Below are 25,840 nucleotides of genomic sequence, written 5' to 3'. Positions count from 1 at the left end.
ACACGAGGGGATGAAAGTAACGAAGCTCGAGGAAGTCGAGCTACTTTGTTTACAGCAACGACGACGTTATCCCCAAAGGATACTTGAGGAGAGCGCGTCTTTCACGTTTAAAGTTTCCAGAAAGCAGCGCGAGCGGGCGGAAGTTGCAGAAGGTTCTGAGAGACTCGTAAACGGACGCGGCGAAGCTTATGAGTTTTAAATCGCGAGTTATAACGCGTGGCGAAGAGCTGCTTAGCTTTTCGGCCGGGGATCTACGGCTGCTTTGACCCGAGTAACGTTACATCGTCTATTCCAAACGACGTTAGCCGAGTTCTCGCGAGTCGGAGAGACTCTTCCGGCGATACAAGCACAATCTAGTTTGCCCCGTTACCCTGGCTAAATTAGAAAAAGTAACCTGACGCGCTCGAGCCGCGCAACACTGCAACCGCCGTTCCGCGTTACCATCGAATCTCGTTAAAATAACTTTTCGCATTATCACGACCGCATGTGTTTGCCCGAGTCATCGGTTACCTTCAACTACGATCTCGCGTTTTCGAAAACGAGAGCAACGTTTTCTTCCAGCTTCGTACTCGGACATTGTGTAATCTCCGACATTTATGTGTTTATACTTGCATCGTTATGCGTGTAAACTTTCTCGACCTCGTTTCTAACTTCTTCACATATGTAAGCGAGTTATCTGCTTCTTGATACGCACGGACGAACGTCGGTTCGTTTAACAAGATAAAGAGAAGAAGAAAAAAAAGTAGGGGAATTTGTATTTTTAAATGCACAGAGATGGTGGCTAAAAGTAACGGGTGGGTAACTATACATATGCAACTGGTTTTGGAAGCTGATCCGTTGCAGCATCCGGTCAGTGTAGCGTATACCGAAATACTGTATTTATTTATCTAAATATTTGTTACTGAGCCACGGTATCGTGTAACTTGAAATTAATTTATTTTACTTTGGTAGATCGCGTATGTCGTTCGACGAACAAACTTTTGTTTGATAAAAGATACGAAGATCGTAATATTCAGGAACAGGCGGAATCACGATCGTCGTAACATCTGCTTTTGTTATAACATCCTGATTTTCTTGGGAAAAATTGTTCCCTTGGTAATAACGTAAAAAACGAATGCTTGCAGCGCTCACCATAAGTTAGGCCTTCCTCCATACTGTGACGCGAGCCAGCCGGCTCCAACGATTTTTACGATTGCGACGCTTAGGCGGAAAACACTATACTCCGCGCGTTCTAGCATCCTGAATAAAACGTGACGTTTCAGAGCGCGTTTATACGTATGAAAGTCCATAGAATAAACGAACAAACAAGAAGCAATCGTTCTACGATAAAAAAGAGCTTAACAAGGGCTTTTATTTGACAAGAATATAATCGTTTAAAAAAATAGTTACGTTCGGTATACGTGTGCACACGCGTGCACAAACGGGAGAGAAACAAAAGATCGGTCGACCGGTTTTGTATAATAAATCCAAGCCCGCAGCAGGAAGCTATGAATCAGGAAGTGCAACGATTATTGGAACAAGACACGCGGCTGCTACACCGCTGATTAACGTGAAATCGTCGTATAAGAGAGCCAAGCGACCGACTATACGGAAGGTAATAATACGATTACCGATCGTCGTTACACGCGAGCCGTCGATTCTGACCCGAGAAACCGTGTACCATGGTAAATGCGTGAAACCATCGCGGGACTGTAGGGACACATTCGCGATTCCACTGGACGGGATAGTATGACAGAAAAAAAGAGCAACGTAGCGTCATGGTAACGGTTGTTTACGACCGGACATCGGTAGATAGCAAGTTCTTACGAAAGCCGATTACAAGCCGGACACACAGTGTTTCTCGGTTATTGCAGGTTAATCGCTTAAACACAGCCAAGGTTGGCGTAATATCGACGATAACGCGGAGTACGGCACCGACGTACGGTCTCTTTTTTCCTCGTTACACGTACGTGATGTTTCAAGATCGCTTTCATAATTGAAACCGTTCCGTGTAAATTGGAAAATGATCGTCCCGTCCCATCCCGTGGCCCGTTTCGCCAGCCAACGTTATCTCGTTCGGCGAGAAATGCCCACGGTGAAATGGATATTTGATTGCTTTCCTGCATTGTGAACAGTTTCCCTCGTTGTCCCTTTCCGGCTAAAATTTTAACGCGAGTTCTGTCCGAACGCGGAACTCTAGAAACACTGTGGAGAAATATCGTAAAGTCTTTGCCCTGTATCGGTTACCAAAAAGAAAAAGCCGGCGTCGTTTCTTCGAACGTGCGTAAAGCAAGCGGGAATTTTACGAGCGACAGCCGAGCGCCGAAAAACCGCCGAAACTATTCGCATACCGAAGCTAGAAATTACATACTTACTGCTCGTAATGAGATTATCGCGAGCAGTTGTGGGGATTTCGAACGAAAAACGCACGAAGCGAGATAGAAGCGAAGACAAGATACAGCGAATGCGTAAACAATGCACCCGATCGTACATCCGATAGCGAATTCGCGAACGACTTTATCGATCGATTCGTGCCGATGTGACATGGTTTTTAAATTCGTCACTGATGCGTGGTGGTCACGCTCGTGTGCACACTACTTGGAAGCCAAGACGATCAATCAAAAGATCAAAGATGCACCGTGTAAAATTCGACGAATACCGTATCGTTGTCGAATATACGCAGCAGGACTATCGGCGTTACTATATCGATAGATTCGTCGGAATCGTTACCGCTTCCAGGCGGCAAACTGTCCATGGAATGGCGTATCTTTAACGAGTGCGTCCGTATTGAAACGTGTCGGTGTTTCGCGAGATACACGCGGTAGATGCATAAAAAAAAGTCAGCTGATCGGTCGCGATACGATAAGGTGTCAGATAGGGAGCCATTATCGCGAGAAATCTTTCCACGGTAACAATTGAAACAACGCAATAACGTTGTATTCGAGGACGGACCAGACGTGCTCGTTTTTGCTCGAGAGGACGACCAGGAAGAATACGAAAATGAAAAGGGGAACTAACCTTGATCGTCGGGCCAGTTTCGGGCGCGCGCTCCCGCGACTCGTCCCTCCACCTTTGCTTTTATTTTCTTCGTTTTCGCAGCGATTACGAGTTACAGTCCCGGGATGAAACAACGCACGACGAATTCCTCTGTCTTTTACACCACGAAAATCCGTGTGTTCGGGACCTTTACCGTCCTTGTCCGTACACGGATATCTATCTTTTTCTCGCTCGTGTAACGCAACACACGGAAAATGGCAGCTCTACTGCACTCGAGCAACGCTTGCCAACCCGCGCACTAACACCACCGTGAAAACGTTCGGAAAATGTTGCGTTTGCGGTGTCTTTCGGTTGCGAACGTCTCTACGCCGTGGCTTGATAAACGACTCGCTTAGTGATGTGGCAAAAAATCCACGTACGGCGGACAGATTCGCGAGGAAACTTTGGGAATACGGCTACCGATGAAACGGATCCTTGTTTACGACGCGACTCCGCGTACGATCTGCCGTGGATGCGCGCGTCTCGTTGGCATCCCTGCTCGACGGCTGATACTCGATTCGCTCGTAACTTCGCCACGAGATGACAGAATCGGTCTGCGTTTCTGGTCGTTCCTCGCTACCAATATCGTCGACCTTGCGAATAAATCAACAAAATTCTTTTAACCATTATAATTATGACATACTACTCTATATAAAATACTAACGAAGATCTCACTTCGGTTATTTCATTTTCGTGTAATTGGCTATTTTAGAACGAATGTTCTAAGAGAGATAATCATTTGAGACCGAGCGATGGTTACTTTTGGTATATCGATAAAAATTCAGTTACCTCGAGAGATATGTTTCTGGCAGATGAAACGTGGCATAAATCTTTATTTTTGAAAGACTGAAAAATTAATTTTGATTTATCAGTCATAACGTTAGATTGTAACCTAAATCAGAATTTCTCTCTTGAAATGATTTATTTTAAGTGTTATTTATAGCTCGGAAAAGTAGGTTGAAAAGTAGTCACAATAAACCAGTAGATATAATTTTACGAAATTATTATGACACTTTAAATCACATTACTCTATATTTCCTTTTCAAATTATGTAACTTTCTATTGGATTTCAAATGTAGTCGGCAGACTGCGGTAATCTTATTCCATTAGTAGGTAACGTTGGAAGTGATACGCCGACGGTAAGATACGCTCCTGTGATAACTGTGGTAACGGTTTGTTTGTACCGATAGTACATAATTATTGTAAGTCGATACATATGTATTTCTAATAATTTAGAGAATGTTGCATCAAACGAATGTTATAAAAAAGGGTCTGACATTGTAAATCCCAGTAAATCAGGATTGAAGTTGCTGTAGAATCATAATATTACATTATCGTTAATACGTTAGATGTAGATTACGAAATCAAACACCGTTCGTACGATTATCATCGACAAAGTACCATTGTTATATAATTCTTTTAACGGCAGTGAGACTCTGGGTTAAAATTCTGCGCATAGATAACGGCAAACGTTGTTTTACCGACGCAAATACAAATGGAAGGTCAAACTAGTCTATACTACGATTGCATAGTATAGTAATTTAATTACTTTATTTGTAAACGTAGCAAAACAAAGTAAAATGTTCGTCAGTCGCGTTTACGTATCGAGACGTAACAAATTCGACGGAATCATCAACCTCGTATCGTAAATATACGAAATACACAGTAGGAACGTTTCGAACGATCCAAGCTGGACAACATGGTAAAGAACATTGAAAAGAACATGGAAAAGAACATGGAAAAGAAGATGGAAAAGAACATGGAACGGAATAATTGTACTTTTTCCATAAATGGCGACCATCGTTTTACTCGCTAAGGACACTCGGTTTCGTTCATTCGAGCGTAATAAATTCGTTTATCGTTTCATCTGCGCGAACGGTGCAGAAGGCGACTAGAAGATACGAAAGCAACGGGGGTTGATGGGAAAAGGGGGTTAACTCGATGGCGTGGCGAACGAAGCGGTGGCGGCGATGGTGGTGGTCGGCGATGGTCATTTGTGGGAGCTGAACTGACTTCTTGGGGGGACGAAATGTCTCTTGCGATCCCAACACGAGATACCGGACACGCTACACCCTTTCGAGGCTCTCTCTTACCACCCACTCCGAGCCGGAGTGATGTCCACCACGCGACACGCCACACAGCGACGGGAGACATCGAGATTGTCTTCGGAGGAGGGTGTATAAAAGAACCCACGAACGTATTTTTGCCTCGGTCGCGGAAAGAATTGCCCTGACACGCACGGCTTGGCCTGGCCTGTCTCTCACGAAGAGGAATACTGCCGAACTACTCGTAAATAACGTCGTGTTTAACATCGTTCTTTATGGTATCGCGCGGTACGATTTATACCGGCGACCAAGCTGATAAATTTCGAGCATATCGAAACGAACCACGAATACCGAAAGCGTACGACCATTGACCGCTACTAATTGCGAGTACAAGTGACAAAGCTAATTGCATCGGGAATTAACAGACTCTATCATTTTCTGCACTACATTTTTCATTAAAAACTATAGATGCGAATAAATTGAAGACGCGAGTCGCGTTACCAAGAATATCCATTAGCGTCGATTGTTAAAACAATTACAATATCTTATGAAAATCACGGTGAACGCGAGAAGATTGTTCGTGCGTGCACGGGTACACGTCAGTTCTTAATAACATCGTGTCCCCGCGTACGCTTTCCTTCCGACCGTCGATCTATCCTCACCCTTGAGTCATGTTAATACCTTCGTTTTTCATCCTTCTCCGTACAACACATGGACAATCTCGTGTTTCATCACTGATTATGGATTATGGAATAACAATGAATGGAAATTCGAGGTGCCGCGCAGGAAGCACGGTGTGACGTGGTTTACCTTGGAGCGACATGTTTACAAGTCTGGCTTTCTCTCTCTCTCCTTCTCTCTTTCTCTCGATTCTCGTCTTATATACCAGAAATTAATTTTCCTCTGCATCTGATCTACGTAAAATGAAGTTGTTGGGATCGTAACAATTACGAATTTCATAGGTCCCTGTCTTTCCAACAAATTGTAAACCGGCTAACACCGACGTCTAACCGGGAAATGTAAAAGGTGAAAACTATAAAACAATGGGCGACGAGATCGGTCCGATAGGGGAACGCCACGCGATTCGACGATAGAAAAGATCAAAGAATCCACTTGTGTTTGTCCCCTCGACGAATCCGACATATTTTGTGGAGGAGAAAGAGCATGGTACATCGCAAGTCCCACGTGTATTCGCATAAAGAACAGGAAGACCATATACTGGTCGCGAGAGGTATGATAAGCCGTGCACATACTTGACGTGAGTACTTCCAGTACCCACGATACTTACGTGAGTACCGTGTGGGGCAACCGGTATCAACGCTGCGAGACACGGCAACGCAGCTCCTGGACATGCCACCGAGATCAGTAACCAGATATCGTCCGCTCGTATTTATGGCTACCGAGATTTCGCATTATTAGGGCTATTTACCGTTTTCGCCCTATAATATCGTGGTCTATGGCTACCTCGAGAGGGTGGAGAAAGCACCTTGAATCATGGATCGTGAATTTCAGAGACGTCATCAGCTTCTCGAAGGTAGAACGACTTACCGATCCTTGGTAATCGAATCGGTAGATACCTCGACTCATTCCCGGCCACGATAGAGTCATTTTTGACTGCGTTTTACGGGTAACGCGCGATAACGGTATCAAATTTATCGGCCAGGTGGTTTCTTAAGTGGACGCTCGTATTTAGGTTTAATTAGAAACGCTAACACCGTAATTTCCGTTCCCTCTGTCGGAAATGATCACGCGTTCGCGCCCATGTTCGCTTCGCTGTCACCTTTATCACGCTCGAGACGATACAGTACCGTGAGCACTCCCATTACGCGCAATTATCCATCATAAATCGTAGATACATCGGTTTAATCAAAGGGTGTCTCCCGAATGGGTGGAGAAGACCCGCCGTAAAAGATCTTTATTCCAACGATGATACTCGTTCAAACATATTAGCGGATAATAGCTTCGTTTACCTTGGTGGCCGATTAACCTGCAGCGAAAAGTCGAGCAAGGGTAGCATCCCTAGTCGTTGCCTTCGATGACGTATCTTGAAAGTATTCCTCATTGCTGGTAACAGAGCGTTGTCACGGTCTGGAACAAAAGTTTCGGATTACGTTTCATCTTTCCGAAGCAGCTTGCTGCTCGCAATAGCTGAAAAATAGAAATGCAAGATTTATCACTCGTACGCAAAATTAGCATAACCGTTACCGGTTTATAAATAGTCAAGATACGTTTAACCTCGCGCCGTGCGCGGCTACAATTTGGATCACTAGCGGTCGAGTGAGCGTAAAATTAAATTGGCTACAACCTGACTAGAGCTTTCGTGCAAATCAGTCACCGATAGGTTCGTCGCTAGCTGTTCGCGCACGTTCCAACAGATAAGCCGCATTTACCGCGTTTTATCTTTGCCGTAGCCATCTATCTTACGACGCTATCACTGTTTCCGATAACGTTAATCACGGAAAGGTCGAGACACGATCGTCCTCTACGAAGAAACTCGAACAACCATCTATCTCGTAGCGAGCCGCGTTATCGTCAACGTTAACATTCGTTTTCTCGAATGCATTGTCCTGCGATCCAGTTGGGGCAGACTCCTCATTCGTCTCCCATTCAGAACGCCGGGTCCCGACGTTTCCGAATCTCCGACGCGGACCATTGTACTCGGCCCTTTGCGTTGCTCTCTCCAGCTCTTTCCTTCTTCCTCTTTTCCTATCTCTCCCCTGTAGCACGGCTCGTCTCTCCCTCTCCTCGGTGGTCGATCTCTCTTTCCATACTCGAAGTCCTCTCGTCCAGAGGTAATGTGGTGCCTCGAGGAGTACCGTAGGGGTGGTGGTGGTGGTGGATCGAGGGAGGCGAACAGGCCGAGCGCTCTCGTAGATGGAGTTTTTAGGGGTGGCGACATGGAATCCGGGAATTCGTGTCTCGCGGGGTAGTCTCGGTAGGAGCTCTATCGATTCTCAACGAGACACACCATCCTCCGCTGTATCTTGCCCATTTCATACCCGTGGAACTCGTTTACGCAAAACCGCTCGGTTCGGTCCACAAAAGGAAAGTTTCACTATTACGTCGTGGCAACGCGATAAGGAGGGATACGACGAGGACGTAAAGTTCGAAGCTTTCGACCGGTCGAACGTGACCGAGTTCGGAATTGCCCTCATAAGTTGCAAATAGCGGTGGCCCTTTTCGTCCTTTCGATACGGGGACGTCTTCGTGCTTTTCCGAAACTCATTAGATAGGGAAAAATTGCACACGACCACGGCCAAAGAATGCTTTTAACGCCGAAGCGACTTTGAAAAACGTACCATGGGGAATATTTGATGTTAAAGAGCCATGCACCTAATAGACGTCCGCAACAGGATCCCCATCGGTGACGAAAATGGCGAGAAAAAGTAGGAGCAAAGCTGACGGAGCCGCAGCCGAGGGAAGTGCACGTAACCGATAACCGATAAATCTCGCGATAACGCAGCATATTAGGGAGGTGAGCGCCGCAAACTCTGACGTGCACCCGTATACTTACGACCCTTCGATTCTAATCCAACCTTCTCACCGGTAACCCAAATTACGCGTCGATAAACTAGGTCATGTAGGCTTCATTCATTCTTTCGTAGTCGTACTACCGTCGCTTTTTCGCCAATTTTTTTTTTTTTTTTTACTATAATTATCGCTTCGATTCGTATCATGACAGCGTGAAAGGAAAACGACCGAAACGTTTCACGTTCGATGATTTTTCGTTCATTTTTCATATACCCTAACGTTAACGTTTCGTCGCACGAAAGCAGTCCTTGATTTCAATGTAGCTGGAAAGCAGATGGCAAAGAACGATACGATAGAAACACGAAACTCGAGACAAAAGGAAGGTGAAGGCGCACCACAATATCGTAGCCATAAATCCATCGGGAGTTGATCAGCCGACACTCTGGAACCAGTGCACGTACCTCTGGTATATCCACGGCATGACCAGGAAGGGTCGCCATCTTGAGGGTTTCCTTCCTCCGCCCACAGGGGTGATTCTTTATTGTTTCAATAAGCACAGCACAAGTCCGGTCTTATTAGCGAAATAAACCTCTTTTAACGGCATTGCCGTGCCCCCTTCTGTCTTCCTCTCCCCTTCGCTCCGACTCTTCCGTTCTTTTTCTTTTCCGGAGACCAACACCAGAGAGCAAAAGCTGACCCTGTCGAGGAAGGTAAAGCCGTGGCTCCCGCCGGAAAGAGGAGACGAAGGAGATCCGTGGAAGATGAGAGAAACGGAAAGTGGCCAAAGGATCCTCGAAGGAGTTCTCTTTCAGAGGAGTCGAAAGGGAGAATCGATAGATTTTTCCGCGGGTTCCCATGGAGACCGCGAAGCGAATCGGACTATACACACGATAAGCGACGAAGACGTAGAAAGAGCATCGTATCGCCACCGTAGTAACCACCCTTCCATCCCCATGTAGTACCTCTTCCCTTTTCTGCCAGGGTTTTAAGAGAAATTCTACCACCGGCCTTTAACCTGTTTCCTTTCCATTCTACCGCGATTCCAACCGGTATATTCCTTCATCGCCACAGCTTCGGCGTTAAGTGTTTATATTTTACTTTTAGACGGACGTTCGTCCATACAAGCTCAGCGACCATTCGACGGTCCATTTTCCTTCTCGATATTCGCCCCTTTTACTTTCTGCACGCTGTATATCGGTATCTTCGATATAAGCGGCACTAGGTAGAAAACGCGCGTCCAACATCGTCAGGTCGGCCATCTTGCTGGATCGTTTCTCATCTTTTACGAGGCTCGACACCGCCGTACTGCCGCCGTCTCGTGTCGTTTCGGCCCCTGCGAGGAACAATTGAATGTCGCCGAGTTTATTTTCGGAAGCCTTAATTTAATTCCCGTCCTGTCGAGGGAGAGTCGTCGAAGAAAAAGGATAGGAACGACGCTGGGGGCGGAGAGGAGTAGGAACGGAACGAACGGCCGCGGTTAAGAGGCGGATCTTTTGTTTCTCGCCGCTCTCCTGCTCGAGATGGTCTTTTTAAGTCACGTCGACTTCTCGAGAGAGGCCCGGTTTATGTCCGCTACGACGATCGATTGTTTAGATCACTACGCGCAGCGCACGTTTGCTTTTACCTTTCAACCGTTTGCGATATGCAAGTTGCGAGCGTTCGTTGCTGATACGACGAATGATCCTAAAGTCGAAAGGATAATTTTAACTTCCATTTGGGAATTCTCTCTTCCTGTCGAATATCTCCAAGTTCAAAGTACTAAGAGCCTGGAACGTTACGAAATAGCATATGCGACACCTCGACCGATACTTGTACAGAGATCAAACGGTCGTCGGCTCAAAGATGAAATTCGTTACGAACGAGCTCGGCAGCGGCAGAAACACAGAGAGAAGGTACTCGAGAGAAATTATCTCGCGATGCGTACCAGGTAGCACAGGTAGGTTCGTAGTACAGGCAAAGAAACGTGTCTGTAGAGACGATATTCCACGGTACGTAGGTATCCGTACAGGTGTATAAGTGCGTGGTAGCTTTGCCAGGAGTCAGTGACACCTCTCGCATCGTCGGTGGCGGCGGCTGTGGTTTCTGGTAGCCATGGTAACCACCTCCTGCTCCCCCGCCTCATCATCCACCTTTTCCACCTCCTGAGGGGCCTCCACCACCACCTCCGGCCCCCACCAACCATGAAACAGCGCCTCCACCTACGCTACGCTCTTCTCTGTCTCTCCCTTCCTCTTCCCCAACCCGTTTCCTCTTCCAATTATCACACTATCTCGCTCGGTCTCACCCTTCTTGGATGTCACTGTGTTCTCTTGAACTCTGCGAGGTTCACGGTAAAACGAGAGAAACTGAGAGGAGCGGAACGAAAGACGCGAAGGCCAGAGAAGGTAAAACGTACAAGTGGCCACTGTTGCCAAGCCTGTCTGTTTCTTCCCTCCGCTCTTCTCGCTTCTCTCTTCTCTCTTTTCTCGCTGACTCTCTGTCGCGGTCTTCCCTCGTCGACGCTGGATACACGCAAGCTGCGCGCCGTCGGCGTGGGTGCAGCCGCTGTGTATGAATAGATGCGGCAGCGTGTTACTGGCGTCGCAAATGAACGCTGCCAGTGCATTCTCCGTTTCTCGTTCTCTCTCCTCTTCCGCCAGCCGGTCTCTGCCTTCCTCCTCGTAAATGTCTTTACTCTCCCCTTCGCTTCGTTCCGGTCGCGGTGCACGTATCGCTTCTCTCTGCGTGTCTGCCATAATGGCGTTGGCCCGTCACAGACGCCAGTTATAGCCAGATCTACGACGGGATGTATGACTAACGCCTCCTTCTATTCTCGGAGACGAACTCGATCGTCCGAGCCGTACGACCGACAGCAAACGTCATTGCGAATAACGCGACTATCTTTGCTACGGAAAATTATTGCCGCGCGTTACGTTTTTCTCTTCGATCGAACGATCGCAGGATCTCCCATCCGAATCTTCAACGCGATCCCTGCAATTTCGTCCTTCTTAGCTTCTTAATATCAAAATTCTTAGCTCCATTCGTTGCGACTTTGGTTCTCGTATCTACGGACATACGTATACCGAGGAATCCACCATTTTGGATAACGTAGCTCCGACTATACACGCAACGAGAGAGACGATGATCGTGGTAGACGCGCAAACGCGAGGATGAGCAGAGATGCTCTCGGTGCCGGCCCAATCAGAAACGGAGGATGCTCCCCTTGGCCCAATGGGGCTCCCGGAATAGCTCCGAGGCTCGTGCACACACGCACAAACTGAATGTCCTGAAGAGCCGAGGGACAGACGAGCTTTGGAACACGCAGGACGGTTGCGATGAGCGAGGGAGGCATCACTACGAGTGGGAAGATCAACAACCAATGGGGAGTCTTCTTGTCGGAGATAACGATGGGTCGAGTTATAGCAGCGAGGGGCCGTGAACAGACTAGCGAGAGGCAACGAGAAGCGAAACAGAGTGGGAGAAGATAGCGAGCAAGTTTTGCGCCAATCGTGCTCCCACGTTTGCAACACGAAACAAGCCACGCCATCGAGGATTCTTTGATTTCCATATGTATATGCATAGATAAGATCGCGTATCGCGATAGATAATAAGAGAACGAGTCACTCTTGTAGGTGGAACGCGGGAGGGGAACACGTTGCAAGGAAGAAGTCATAAACCTTGATGAAATGCAGCAACGATAAGTCGTAAAGCTAATGAGACTAATACATCAAAACTGTCCAACTGATATTCCAGTGATATATGAGCAAACCGCAAATACCCTAGTGCATCGGTCCAAGTATGTTCCGAAGAATGTTAAATATAAACATGGCGAAAACACGTCGCCAGCATCGATCAATCATCTCACGCGGGGAGGACTCTATCCGGCGTTATCGAGTCGCGATAAAAATTACGAGTAATTACAAAGCGAAGAAGCAATGCGAGGCATTTATTCTGTGGCAGAGTTTTAAAATACGTAGCACGAGCGAGCGTGTTAACTCGGAAACTAAACGTCGCGGCGGTGGACCCTCTCTTTCTTATCGCGAGACCGAATGCACAACAGAATTTCCAGAAGTAATTGGGAATACGCTCGATTACGAGACTTCCGGTGCAAAGATGAAAGGATCGTTTGATCCAGACACGCGGCAGCTACACATTTAGTAAAACGCGTGGACTCGTGGAAGGCTCCAGTTGTCGATGCGTTTTCCCAGACTCGCAACACACAAGCCGAGTTGCAGAGAGAACAGTTCTCATTCCCTCTGTCTCCCTCCTATTTCCGTCAACTACATCGTCGTCGTCGTCGTCGTCGTCGTCGTCGTCGTAGTCGTCGTCGTCGTCTCTCGGAGCGTAGAGTAGTATTGAGGATGAGGTGGGATGGAAGACGAGGTGCGCGCGGCTCCTCCTCGGAGGATCAATAGAGACAGGGAGACGAGACCTCTTTCCCTCCCCTCCGTGCCTCCTCCCGGTTCTCTCTCGTCTCTGCTCTCATCCCGCCATAGCAGCACCCTCGAGAACAACCCCTCCCGCTCTCTGCAGCGTCTCAACATCCCGGTATCCTCCGCCTCTTCCCTTGCTTTGGTGAACTTCCTCCACCCTGCCATCGCGCTATGTCGATGCCGAGGGCCGTGCGATAAAAGAGGATAACGCGAAAAAATGGAGGATGAGTAGGAAAAAATACGAGCTCTGCGATCCAGCTTCGTCTCGAGCTAGAAAACGAATAGAAGATCGTTAAGCGCAGAAATATCGTTTACAATCTGCAGAGTGTCCATTATCATCTTCGGCTTCTAAATAACGAGGAAGCAATGGAGCGAAATTTTATCGAGAAAATAATCGGCAATTCTGCCATACATACACGTGTATATGTGTGCCCCTGAAAGTGAGTTGAATTCGCTTCGAAGGACTTTAATATTCTGCGAGTTGAAGCGGTACTCTCTTCGCAATTGGAAAAGGAAAAAAGACGCAATAAGATGGAAAAAGAGGAAGGGAAGGGAAAATAAAACGTTGCCGCTTACAGAACGCCGCTTCATACAGTCTAAGAAAAAATGGGAAGGAGTAGGCTTAATGTTACGCGGCCGGGATGCAAGAAGTTCCGTCGGTGGTCCGACTATGTGGGTGGGTCGGACAGAGATGGGGTAGGGTAGAGGGGATGAAGAAGGACAGGGTGGAGAAAGGCAGGAGTCGCGGAGGCTTGTGGGTAATGTTGCGTGATGAGACGCCTCGCGGATTCATCGAGGAGAGGAGAAGAGAAAAGGAAAAAGGGAAAAAGGAAGAGAAGAGAAAGAAAGAGAAATGCAGAAGCTGGCTCTGCTCTAATTCTAAAGAGCACTCTCGGCGGACTCTCCCCCGCTTTTTCTCGTTCCCTTTCTCCGTCTTTTTGTCTTTCTCTCTTTTTCAATCCTGCGAAACGGGCTCTGCAGCGCGACGAAAATCCAGCAGGCCACCACCGCTAGTCGTGTCATGGGGATGAAAAACGCATTTTCTTCGTCCTTTCTTCTCCTTTCTTCCCGTTTCCTCCTACCCCGAGCTTCTCTCACGTTGACAAGTCCTCGTTTTTTCCTTCCTTCTATCGTTTAGACGCCGATGGAGCCACAGGGAAAATGATTCCACGCGATTTCGAGGTACCGTTGTTTGACGAGCTTTTAATGCCTGTGCTCCGCGTCCTACGCCGCCGAACGTATATTACCACAAAAAAAAACTTTATGGAGGTGAAAAACCCTGCATTTGATTCTTAGTTATCGTACCAAGGGAACTCATGACCGTCATGACTACGGAACACGATGTAGCAAGTTCTTTACCGATTGAAATCCTTAATCGATTCTCCAATCATACGTGCGATATATGCGCTACATAAAAATATTAGATCATCCAAGTACTCACGACGTTGCTTTTTACCACAATATCTTTCTAGACTGTTTCCACGTGCCACGTTCTATTTACGATGTTTCCTAATTCACAAATATTTGGTAAATGCTACGATAAACAAAGCGTCGGCTAAATGTTATGAAACAGGAATCGTGCGTAGGAAAGGAAAGGAAAACGAGTCAGAAAAAAACAGCAAAAATTAATTTTTTGAAATACTAAAAAAAGGATGGCAGAAAATACGAAATGAGTTTGTTAAAAAATTATTCGACAGTACGTATTTCCCAAAGAACTCTTGCTACTGGCGGAAGCAAAAGAAATGTGCACGAAATATTTATGGTATATTTTAATTACTAATTTATAGATCAAACATATACTATTGATGAACTGATCAGTAAAGTTGAGATAATACCAAGTATCCTCATATCCGTACATGAAATAAACATTTCGTTTCGTAAACGCTTCAAGACTTTCGCATGCAGCTATACCTATTCTTGTCAGAAAATCAAGAATTAGATTAAAGATATATTTGTTTAATGACAAAACGACGATGAGACGAGAACGTGAAAGCAAGAATCGCAAAACGAAGAATTATAGGTGTTTGCCCCCACCAGCAGCTTGTTGGTGCCTTTCAACCGGAGAAGGCAGGATCCAGAGGGTTGGGCAGTCTACCTCGGCTGTGATTAATTTGAATCAGCAAATGCCTTCGAGGGTTTACACTGACTGAACTGAAGGCACTGCCATGCCGATAATATGCTACGGTCGAGAAGCTGAATCGAAAGAGAAGGAGCAAGACGGACGAAACGGTGAACGAGGGAGGATATACCAAGAGAAGGGAATTCTATGGATATGTTCACAAGGGAAGGAAACATCCCCTACACAAACCGCAACGAAAAGCCAACGGCAGCCACGAAACAACCCCCTGCTGCCTCTCCACCGGGACGATGCATGTACACAAGAAAAGAGAGGGAGAGTAGGGAGCAGAGGGAGCAAGAGGCAGGATGTACAGAAAGGGAGAGAAAGACCGAAGAGGGTGGAAACCACGGAAGTGAAGACAGAACGGAACCAGAACCGCGGCAGGTTGGAGACCGTCTTAAATCACTTCTCTCTCTCTCTCTCTCTCCTTATCAAATTCTGCTTCTAACCACGACCAGTTTCCAAATAGCATCCCCTAGGATTACGCCAACGACAGACCAACTTTGGTGCACAGAATATGGTTATAATCCTGAATTATTTTAGCTTCCCAAACGATCGTGAAGAGATGGTTGTTAAACAGCGTAACTGTTTTACATAAATTTTTCAAAACATAGAGGGTTTCTTTCACAGGATCTCGAAGCTTAATGGTCAAAAAGATTTTACGACCACATCGGGGCACGTTGAGACGCGTATGATAATGACTTCACGGTCGGTAGGAATCTTATTATGGAAACAGAAACAGTGAAATTCGAGAGGTTCCGTTTTATTGACCAACGTGGACCGTCTTTGTGGAACAAGGCCGGTCATTGATGAATTTATCGTTTCAAAGGTAGTTACGCGGAAATGAGAGCACACAATTGAGAATTTGAAGCGATCGATTCTCTCCGTGAGACCGACGGCACATATTAACAGGGAGTATTTACGCAAAATTCTAGAGTGCTAACCCCCGTTGTTAATCGACGGACCGAAAAGAGAAAAAACAAGGAAAATCTAGTGAAACACAACGAGAACCGGTGTACGGAGAAATTTCTCTCGCTGGCGAAGAAAAAGAATCGGAAACATATTAACGATGACGACTGGGGCTCGCGTTAAACTGGAACGTGAAGCAAGGTTTGACACGAAATTCTTTTTTCTTTTCTTCGCGAGCTTCGAAAGTTCCGCCAGGGCAGCAGTTAACAAATTTAAAAAGATGAAATCAACCTGTCCTGTAAACAATCGTTTTCAAAACGATTACTCCAACTTTATACTCTGCTATAATTTTCTCCGTCCTATGAATAAAAATCGGCTTTAGAATCGACCACGAAACAATATCTCGCATGCGACCTTTAAAGCAATACGGAAGATGACTTAATTTGTCAAGTATCTTCGCCTTTCCTTCCTAGAACTCGCATTTCGTTTCCATGCCATGTGATAACAGGCGCCACGATCCACGGTGTCGAAGGAACGACATAAACAGGAAACTCAATATGACAAATACGGGGGTAAACATTCGGAGGAAGTAATAAACGAGCATGGATTCGTCCCTGGCGGAGCAAGGGTGTCGGTAGACCCAGTGCGCCTCGAATGTACCCCCCCTTGGGCTTCCAATTACTCGCGTTTAGTTGCGTTTTTCCGCTCGAATGCCCTCTCTATGATACACTCGCACACTCGACCCGCGCTTGGCTTTTAGTTACCCAAACCCACTTACTAACACGCACGCTCGCTCGCGTACACCTGATCCGCTTGTACGTGTGTGTCTGTATTGGCGCGGTTCGAGCTCGTACACACCGAAAGACGACTACGCAAACGTCTGTACGAGCTCGGTAATATTACAAGGGGTAACGATTGACTGGGTGCCACGCCAAGGATTACCAATCAAATTCTCACTACAAAGCTCACTCGAGCCTCGACTAACCTTTAAATAGCGACGCGATAACTTTCTTGTCAATGAGAATGCCGGGTAATCGATAGACGATTCTCGATCGCGACGATAACAATTTCTTAACTTTATGAAGGACGATTCAATCCTTTATACGAGTCGGGGAATCGATATCGATTCTATGATTCGGAGCAGTATTTAGCCGATAGTATTGAAACAGATATAAAGAGTAGGATGTAAATGTACATATAAAAATATGAATAACTTAAAAACGAAGAATGTAAATAAACGTAAGAAATATAGACCGCGGATGCCAACTGAAGAGCACGGTTCTTGTTAAAAAAGAGATAGAGATCCGTTATTTATTTCTATCAGTTTTTTAACGAAGCCTATTTTCTCAATTATGCGGCCTACCTTTTACGTCTACGGAATGACATAACCTCACACTTATGCCAGTCATTGTTCGATATTGTGCTAATGATGTACTAATTGCGAGACTTGTTTGATGTAATATGGCACGAATTTGCGAATGAAAAAATGCGTTCAAAAGTGAGAAAGTAAATTTGATATCTTATGAAGTGACTCACCTTCTGCTGAAAAATCGCGCAACACGGATATATGCTGTTCAGTGAAATTGTCTTCGTCTTGAGGTATTGTACTCTCGCAATACGTTATATACGAAGAAAGATTGTACAGCACTCGTGAAAACTTTAAAATTATAGGAGTGAAACACGATACATTGCTTATTATCCATTACAACAAAGAATTATCGCGCTAATGTCACGGAAGACTGAGAAGACGAACTTTATACGAGTAGGATACTACGTATGTCAATAATTATACCATTTGCATTATGCATCGTTTACTATTTTTTATGTTTAACTATAACTATGTTAACAAGCTTGAATATTAAAAAATATAACATCAAATAATTTAAATATTTCCGCCTGTAAATTTCTCAATATTTAATTTTGATATTGAGTCACGTCCATCTTACGCGGTAAATCAATTGAAAGTCATCTGCGCGTTTTACGACATTCTCAAAGCGTCGTTTGCAATGTAGCATCTTAATTATATATGTAGTGAAAAATAATAATCATTGTGTGATAATTTTTGTGATAATCGTAACTGTTAGATCGATCTGCACGCGAAGATGCCAACGTAGTAAGAAAAGAAAGCAAGCATTCACGAATCCATAAGAAGGCTGTATAGTGAACCCCGATCGCGTCGTGCAAGGTAAGGTTATGGCATTTTAAATAACACAATTATCGTATCTTTTTTGCGTCTTCAAAAAATGTTAGATGCTACGTCCTATCGACGTACGATCCAAGACAAATCCACTTCCGTCTCTGCTCGGCCATTGCGTTAACCAGCAGATGTAAGTTGAATCGTCTGTAGAAATCGATGACACGGTAGCATATGCTGATTCTACGAGCTATCGATCAAAGATTTGGGACGCGGTCGTTAAAATAAATCTTTGGTTGGCCACGGCTAGATAGAGCACGTCGTGTATCTGGTATGTGATACGATAAAAATAATGTCCGGGCAATAAATACATAATTCTCGTTGCCATCCAGCCACGTAATAATATAATAACGAAATATATTGTCTTGACCTGAAACGTAGAAGTCACGCCATGTTTCTCTGTCCACCTTATTGAACGCGCATAATTTGTGCGGCGAAATAACTGAAAACGTTGTACCATAATGCCATGCGGGACCTGAAAGGGAAGGTAGTTAGGTCGAGCGATTTGTCGTCAAGTGACGAAGCTCGTGAATACCTGACATACTTATCGCTCGAAATTTTCGTTTGGGACAATGTCGAAAATACCGAGATTTGCGGCGCTGATATCGAGATACGAATTCTGAATCCAGAGGGAGATTCCGATTCAACGCGAAATACGTTTTGCTTTACATCGATAAGCTATCGCTTCCATCACCCTTGTTTAGTCGGAATAGTAAGCCGAGCACAGACTTATTAATACGCGGCAGTAAAGGTCACTCTGTGTATCTCGTTAATCATTCGGATTTAATTTAGAATGGCTAGTCGAGGTTTTAGGCCTCGCGTAATTATCGTGGAAATTTATAAATTAGTCCTAGGCTTAACGATTTCGGGATTTCTTAACGAGACCACTTTCATGTCCTCGTAACGAATATAAATAAGAAGTAGCAGACGTTGCTATTGTTAGATCAGCGTCGAATACGATGCAATTATGCGAGTAAGACACTGCTGTTGGCGGTGCGCTCGTTTTCGCGATTTTCCAGCGTTCAAGGATCCGGGATAACGAGTTAATTTAAATACGAAACATCAAAAGCTTTTAATCTTTTGCGCGGCTTAGTCAGCCAGGCAACCTACTTTTTTTACCGCTGATACACGCCACCCTCATTCATATACATTGTAACGCGAATATCCACCGCGTATATCTGCGCGATTATTGAACAATCAGATACGTTAACGACAGAATGAAAATGGTACTTAATCGGAAAGAAGACAGGAGGCGATCACCGAACGATCCGTCGTGGTATTTTCGCTCCTTATTCTCGTTCGAAAATGCATCGCGCGTTTCTAGTTGGCGTATCTTCTGTTTCGTACCAGTTATTCAATATGACTTTCTTTTCTCATCGGGATCGCTGGAAAATCTTGTACCGATATCACTTTAATGCGCAAAAGACTTCTTATAATACGGTGCCGCGAAAAATACGGGCGTGCGCTTCATCGGGTGGACACATCATGTTTTGTGAAGGAATTGCGTAAACTCGAGTTAAGCGTGCAAGGCGATCGAGAACATTTATGATATTTTTTTGCGGTCTTGGAAGGCGATACAGGGTCTCTCGTACAGGTCGGTTCGCATGTCTCGACGAGGCGGTCTCCGTGGTCACATCAGTCTCCGAGCATGCGAGGGCCCTCGAGCTAAATCCCCGTAATATACACACAGGGGCACTGTCGAGGTACTATCGCGGCATTATACAGACATACCTATATCCCAGCCCGATGACTGCTGATATGACATGCGACCGTCTTAGATATAGGCTGCACGACATGCTTCGCTCTCTTTCTCCCTCCATCACAATTTCCTTCCACTCTCTTTGTAACCCTTCTCCTCGTTTCTCACCCTCTTGTAATTCGCCATCAGCTTTGGAAAACGCTTCGCTCGAACGACGCGTAATCAGCTTACTCAGTCACGATCTTTTTGAAATGCGAACTCGATGGTTGGTACTTTTCGAACAAGATTTGCCATCGAGTAATTGCCTTAACTATCCGACGAATACAAGTAGGAGAATCCATAATGCAACGCTGTTCGATACGTTGAAATAAGTACGTGACGATGTAAAAAATAACGAGCCGTTCGTCTTTGAAAATAAAGTGGAAGGCGCCTCTTTGCTTCCTCAGCAATTATTGCTGGTACTTTACTGCAGGTAAATGCGATTCGATTCGTCTTGCTCGGTGTGCTATCCAGCCGGAGATCTGCATAGCTGTGCGTCACGCACTCGAATAAAAAAAGTTATGTACTCATGGTACTCGGAGTCCAATGTTAATGGATGTTAAGAGTAAAAGCTCATTCTTCTTATTCACAGATACTTTTAAGATAATCGCGTATACACGCATGAGAAACATTATTTCATAATCTGCGCCGCATTACGGCTGAACTAATAATATATTGCAAAATTACAACTTTCAAATCGATGCGGCAGATCTCGCTGCTTTGAAATGTTGGCGTAATTGAAAAACATGAGTCGCGAGCTCCGGCATGATACTTTGGCAGCGTGGCTGGGGAAAAAACGGCCAGTGAAAATTCGCGATGAATATGGAGAGTCGCGCGATAAAACTTTTAAGCGCATGAACGATGTACAAGCATTTGGGAGTTCTACGCTTCCGCGAAGTCGTACGAGAGCGGAAAACAGGCGGATGTAAAAGCCGCTGTAAACCACCTCTTCTGCAATCTTCGTCAGGTAATGTCTCAAACGGTATCGATTAGCAGTGAAAGAAAGTGGACTCGTTTAGAAATCGCCATTCACAAATCGTACGATGCTCGTTATCCTCGTTCAAAGTCTTATTTTCGACGGATTAACGATGTATGATCTTTGATTTCCTTGGTATCGAGCAAACCCTTTCAAATTGCCTCCTGAATATAAATAGAAAATTTCATCTTTACGGTTGTAATTGTCAAATAGGAAGGAAATGTCTTGCCTCGTTAGAACGAAAGAAAACCAGCGGGCTGTTAATTACGCTCGCAAAGATGAATCTAGAAGAGACGGTAGGGGGTGAAGCCGGGTGGTCGCGCGCAAGAAGTCGAGTCCACAAGCCGAAGAGTAACCGAACGTTCGTTCCTTTTGGATCGATAAGGGTGGTAGGGCGGATTGGCCTTTTAGCTAAGGGTCGAGAAGGAAGGCGAGTGGTTTTTATAGCCAGCAAAAGGACAGGGAGGGTCCTGGAATCCTCGGGTGCCTTACTCGACCAGAGTATCCCTAATATACGTCATCCGTTAGCGGTACTTTCCTACATCCCTTCCTCCAGCGACCTCTCCTTTTGGTCAGAAGTGGCCAAATCTACTTCCTCCTTCTCTTTATAGATTTCGAGATCTCGAGTAGCCTTGTACAACTACCCTAGAGATTGATCCTCACCCTCCGGATTCCTTTCCCTCCTATATCGAATGATATACATTTCCGCCCGCTCATTTCCAATTGCACCCTATCATACGTCGTACGTTGTAAAAATTAAATATGTTTTTCAAATCTATATCCAATCTGGTTACGTACTGCATGGATTTTCCCCGAAATGCTTCGATCGTTAGACGGAATCGCTTGGAAATCATTGTGGCGAAAGTTACGCGCGCGAAACGTAGAAAGAGAGCAGTCGTTTCTCGTACGTTCGTTCGTTCAGAAATCTTACCTCGAAGAAGTCGGTCGAAAGAATTGCTGCACTTGTACAATACGTTGTATCGGTGCGACAGTCGAGGTTATCGTTGACTCCTACGCCACTGACAGGCACGTATTCAATTTGTGCGGAAAACGTGTGCACGTTTACCTCGCGTAGATACGTACGACGCGTATATGCCTTCGTTCCACCCTCTTTCTCTCTCCTTGGTTGACCCTCGCCAACTAAAGCGGCCAACACCTGCCTCGCGTTAGCAAGCGTAACATAACGTAACGCAGCGAGCGTGCACACGCGCGTGCATCCGCGTAAGAAATACTATATCCATTTAAAACATGGATGCCTTGCGAAGTTACACATATCCTTCGGCCGCACTCGGTCTCCTCCGGGTGCTCCTTTTTCTCCTTCTCGTTGAGGGACTGGTTGCGTTTTTATGCGTATACAACCGCGGGTGGAGCACGTGCAGCGGGAAACAAAGAAAGTCTGGCGAAAGAGGAAGGCGTTATTGGAGGAGGAAAGCCAGAGAGATGAGGCGGCTGCCGGCGAGAAACGTACGGAGAAGGTGACTCGGAGAACGAGCGGAGAAAAAATAGAATGGAGAACGAAAAGGAGCGTGGCGGGGAGGGCCGGATGAAAGTGTGCTGCGAAACAGTCCCAGTCGTTGTGCAAGACGAGGCAGCGTCTAAGAAAATGGAATGGAGGTGAAAATAAAGGGTACAGATCGTCGTGCGAAAAGAAAAAGAATTTACATGAGCTAGCATATACTGGCGAACGAGTTGACTTTGCCAGGAACGTTCAGTCAGTGTTAAACTGGAACAACTGTTTCATACGAATTCGACTGATCTATATTATTCGCAGTTCTCGTAAAAGAAATAAGAATGCATGGAAATTAGACGACGATGATATGTGTTTGAAATGTGCTTTTGAATATTCGTTTTCGACAAAAAGAACGAAGCAATCTTTTATGATTTCCCGCGATGAAAATAAACGTTGAACTATATTGGCGCGCGGCTCGTACAACGATACGTCGTGATATTTCTGCACTCCGCACACGTCGTAGCGTTCCTAGCGAGTCGAAACCCAGAATCTCCGGTCAGACCGTCACCAATAAGCAGATTGTGCGAGCTGCACGTAGTTCTCATTAAAATAATGTCTACTTACTCTACTCTATACGTAATTGCATTACGAACGAAGTAATCTGTGAAACTGTTTCGCTTGAAATGTTCGCTTTAAAATTTTGTAAATCGCTACCTAGCCGAATGTCCTGTCATTTCAGTAGCTTGTCACTCGTTTACGATAAGATGTTCAGCTTTTGTTGGAAAACAATTTTCCTGGCCTGATTAGCAGGTACTCGAGAGAAAGAGAGAAACGATCATGGGGGAAAAAATCAGCATTTCCGCAAACGAGAGTTTATAAAGGCCGCGATGTAAAGTAAAAAATTCTCGAATCGCGCTTTCAACCGAGCCAAATTCTCGTTGGTTTTTCTTTCTTCGCGCGTGCCGTGTTTCCACGTTCCACGCGTACCGATGGAAACACACGTTGAAAAAGAAGGGAGAAGAGGTGCCGATCCAGGTTTCGAAAGGGCGAAGAAGCAGGGCGGAGCTGCGCTCGGAAGGGTGCGCGGGCGCGTTTCACGCCGAACCACCATCCGTGGGGTCGGAGGTCGTGTTCAGGTGCGACGAAGACGGAGAAGAGGGGCGCCTAGTCGAGCGAACGTACCCAGAAATGCAAAGTCGAAGTGTCGGTGTGAACCGAGTTGCCAGCCAGCGAGCCTCCAAGTCGACGCACTCGCGGCACTTCCATTCGCATTCCCTTCGTCGATTTTCATTTTCTTGGTGACGCGTCGCGCACCACGCGTGCTTCTCCTCTCCGTCGCGTCGTCCATCGCGCGACGGCCGCCGCTACGCGATTCGCGCCGATCGAAAGAGTCGTAAAGGCCGCGGGCAATCGATCGAACGGACCGATTCACGGATCGATCGATTCTCGCGGATACGAAGCGGCGCGACGGTTCGTGAAACAAGTGCTACGTACCCGTCATGGAAAGTGTCCTTCTCTCTCGTTGATCGCGCTATCGATCCGGCGCCATTCGTCGCCACGTGTTTTCGGCAACGTGCTTCCGACGATTCCTCCTACTCTTTTAACACGCGTTGCTACCGTCGGAGAAATCTGGACGACGAGATCGAATTTCGACCACCACGATATCGTTACGTAATGCTCGATGTGAAAGTTGAACTTGAGCATGGACCGAGACATAACCAAATTATCAGACAAGAGTGTTTATAATCAGTGCACACGTTAGATACTTCGTATCGAACGGCTACAGACTACACGTCAGCAGCAAGAGGCGATAAGCTTCCAGCCGGACAAAGTTGCGATTCGGTGATCTGTATCGTCAGCAAAAGAGACTGCACGCGGTGAACACCTGTTCCTTACCAAGTCACCGTCACTATTGCAAAAGATACATCGAGTTTCGAATTTTTAACTCGGCGAAAGACCAAACGCAGCATCCGACAAGCTCGTCAACCAGCATCGAACAGAGTGGCGAGATGTTTAAAATGTTGCACAAAACGCAACCTCGAGCATATCGAAGAAATAATATAATCGTATATTTCTTTTTCGAACCTGACGCAAACATCGATAACGTTAATCAAATACAAACATTACGGACACGTGTTTCGCATCCGGAAGTCTGCATGGGAGGTCCAGCGTTGCGTCTGTCCAAAACTTCAATCTGCCACTAAGGAACCATTATATCGCTATGTCTATCGACAACAGTTTCGCCTACCAGGAATCCTTCAGGATGGATCTAGGCAGAGAAACTAGAACGAAGAGTTTCATCTTTGTTCGTTCATACGCTAAGCTACAGTAGCTTCGGCTAGACGGAGGTTTCGATAGGAGAGGAGCCCGGGAACGAAGAAACGAGAGGTTGCGCTCTCGTAGGAAGAGAGGAACGTGGTGGAGAGACAGCGGCTGATCATTGGTGGACAGCAGAGCCGGATTGCTTAGGTAGTGGGGAAGCGAGCAGGTCGACTCCGCAGGTGGGGAAGGCCAGGAGGCAGAAAGTGGAAAAGGCAGAGGTGGAGGCGAAGTAATCGTAGTAGTAGTGGCCCGTAGTAGTAGAGTAACACGAAGCAACACGGTCAGGAGAAAGAGGAGAGAGAAAGGGGTGGAAGAAGCGGTGGTGTAACGGCAGAGGTAGCGGCGGAGCGAAAACCGTGGCACCGAGGGAGAGACGGCAAGAGCAGGGAAAGAGCGAAAGGGTGAGAGGAACACAGGGAGAAAGAGTAAGAGAGAGAGAGAAAGAGAGAGAGCGGGGGAGGCGGAGGAAGAGAGAAAAAGAGATTGGAGGGAGTGTGGAAGGAGAGGGGGAGGAGAGGCACAGTCGCGAGGGTGGAGGACAAGGTGGTGGAGAAGGAGGAGACGCGGAGGACAGGAGAAGCCTCCACTGTCGGAGGACAGATCTAACGCACGTCAGGATCCCAGTCGGACGGACTGACGCTGCCGTCGGATCACCGAGGAACCGGGGGACCCGGTGTACCGGAACCCGCGTGACGGAATGGACTCTCTTTGTGCACCCTTCGCAGTGTCCGGCTCGAACCACCACCGACGATTCTATCGTACTATCATCGATCTGAGTGAACCGGGAGAGAAAGAAAAGGGAGAAGCTTGTGGTATAGACAACGTTTTGATCGGTTTAATCGAACCAACTGTTTCTACGAACGGGGAAGGAGGTTGTTGGATAGAGTGAAATAATTGACAGGATAAACGATCGTGCATAAACTCGCATGGCTCGGAGGACTGTCAGCGTTCTTACAATTAGTGTTTTGTTTTTGAATCCATCATCCGCCGTGCAGCGATGAGATCCAAGCCGGTGGCTAGAAGATTGCCACAGGGTAAGTAATCTGTCAGCGTGCTTCTCGTCTTCTCGGAGGGTTAACGTTCGATGGTAAATGTCGTTTGAAAGTGCACTCCGATATAAAGTTGTCATTTTAATGATGGAACGATGTTCGAAATTCTATCGGAATACCACGCACGTGGTAGGGTAAAT

At 46.2% G+C, this 25,840-nt stretch overlaps 1 protein-coding gene and 1 long non-coding RNA gene across 2 annotated transcripts in view; one reads left to right on the top strand and one right to left on the bottom strand.

Moving 5' to 3' along the window:
* The window catches only part of LOC132904956 (uncharacterized), a 181,158-nt gene that overhangs the window by 18,917 nt on the left and 136,401 nt on the right, over window positions 1-25,840 (bottom strand). The window contains exon 2 of the long non-coding RNA XR_009657703.1: window positions 2,998-3,497. This is a non-coding gene — a long non-coding RNA (uncharacterized LOC132904956). The remainder of the gene's footprint in view (window positions 1-2,997; window positions 3,498-25,840) is intronic.
* Window positions 25,158-25,840, top strand: part of LOC132904946 (histone-lysine N-methyltransferase MECOM-like) — a 56,455-nt gene continuing 55,772 nt past the window's right edge. The window contains exon 1 of the mRNA XM_060955801.1: window positions 25,158-25,685. Coding sequence (XP_060811784.1) covers window positions 25,649-25,685 — 37 coding nt within the window. The 5' untranslated portion in view covers window positions 25,158-25,648. The remainder of the gene's footprint in view (window positions 25,686-25,840) is intronic.

The sequence above is a fragment of the Bombus pascuorum genome, chromosome 3 (assembly GCF_905332965.1).
Source record: "Bombus pascuorum chromosome 3, iyBomPasc1.1, whole genome shotgun sequence".
Classification (NCBI taxonomy): Eukaryota; Metazoa; Arthropoda; class Insecta; order Hymenoptera; family Apidae; genus Bombus; species Bombus pascuorum.
This window is presented reverse-complemented; position numbering and strand designations above follow the sequence as displayed.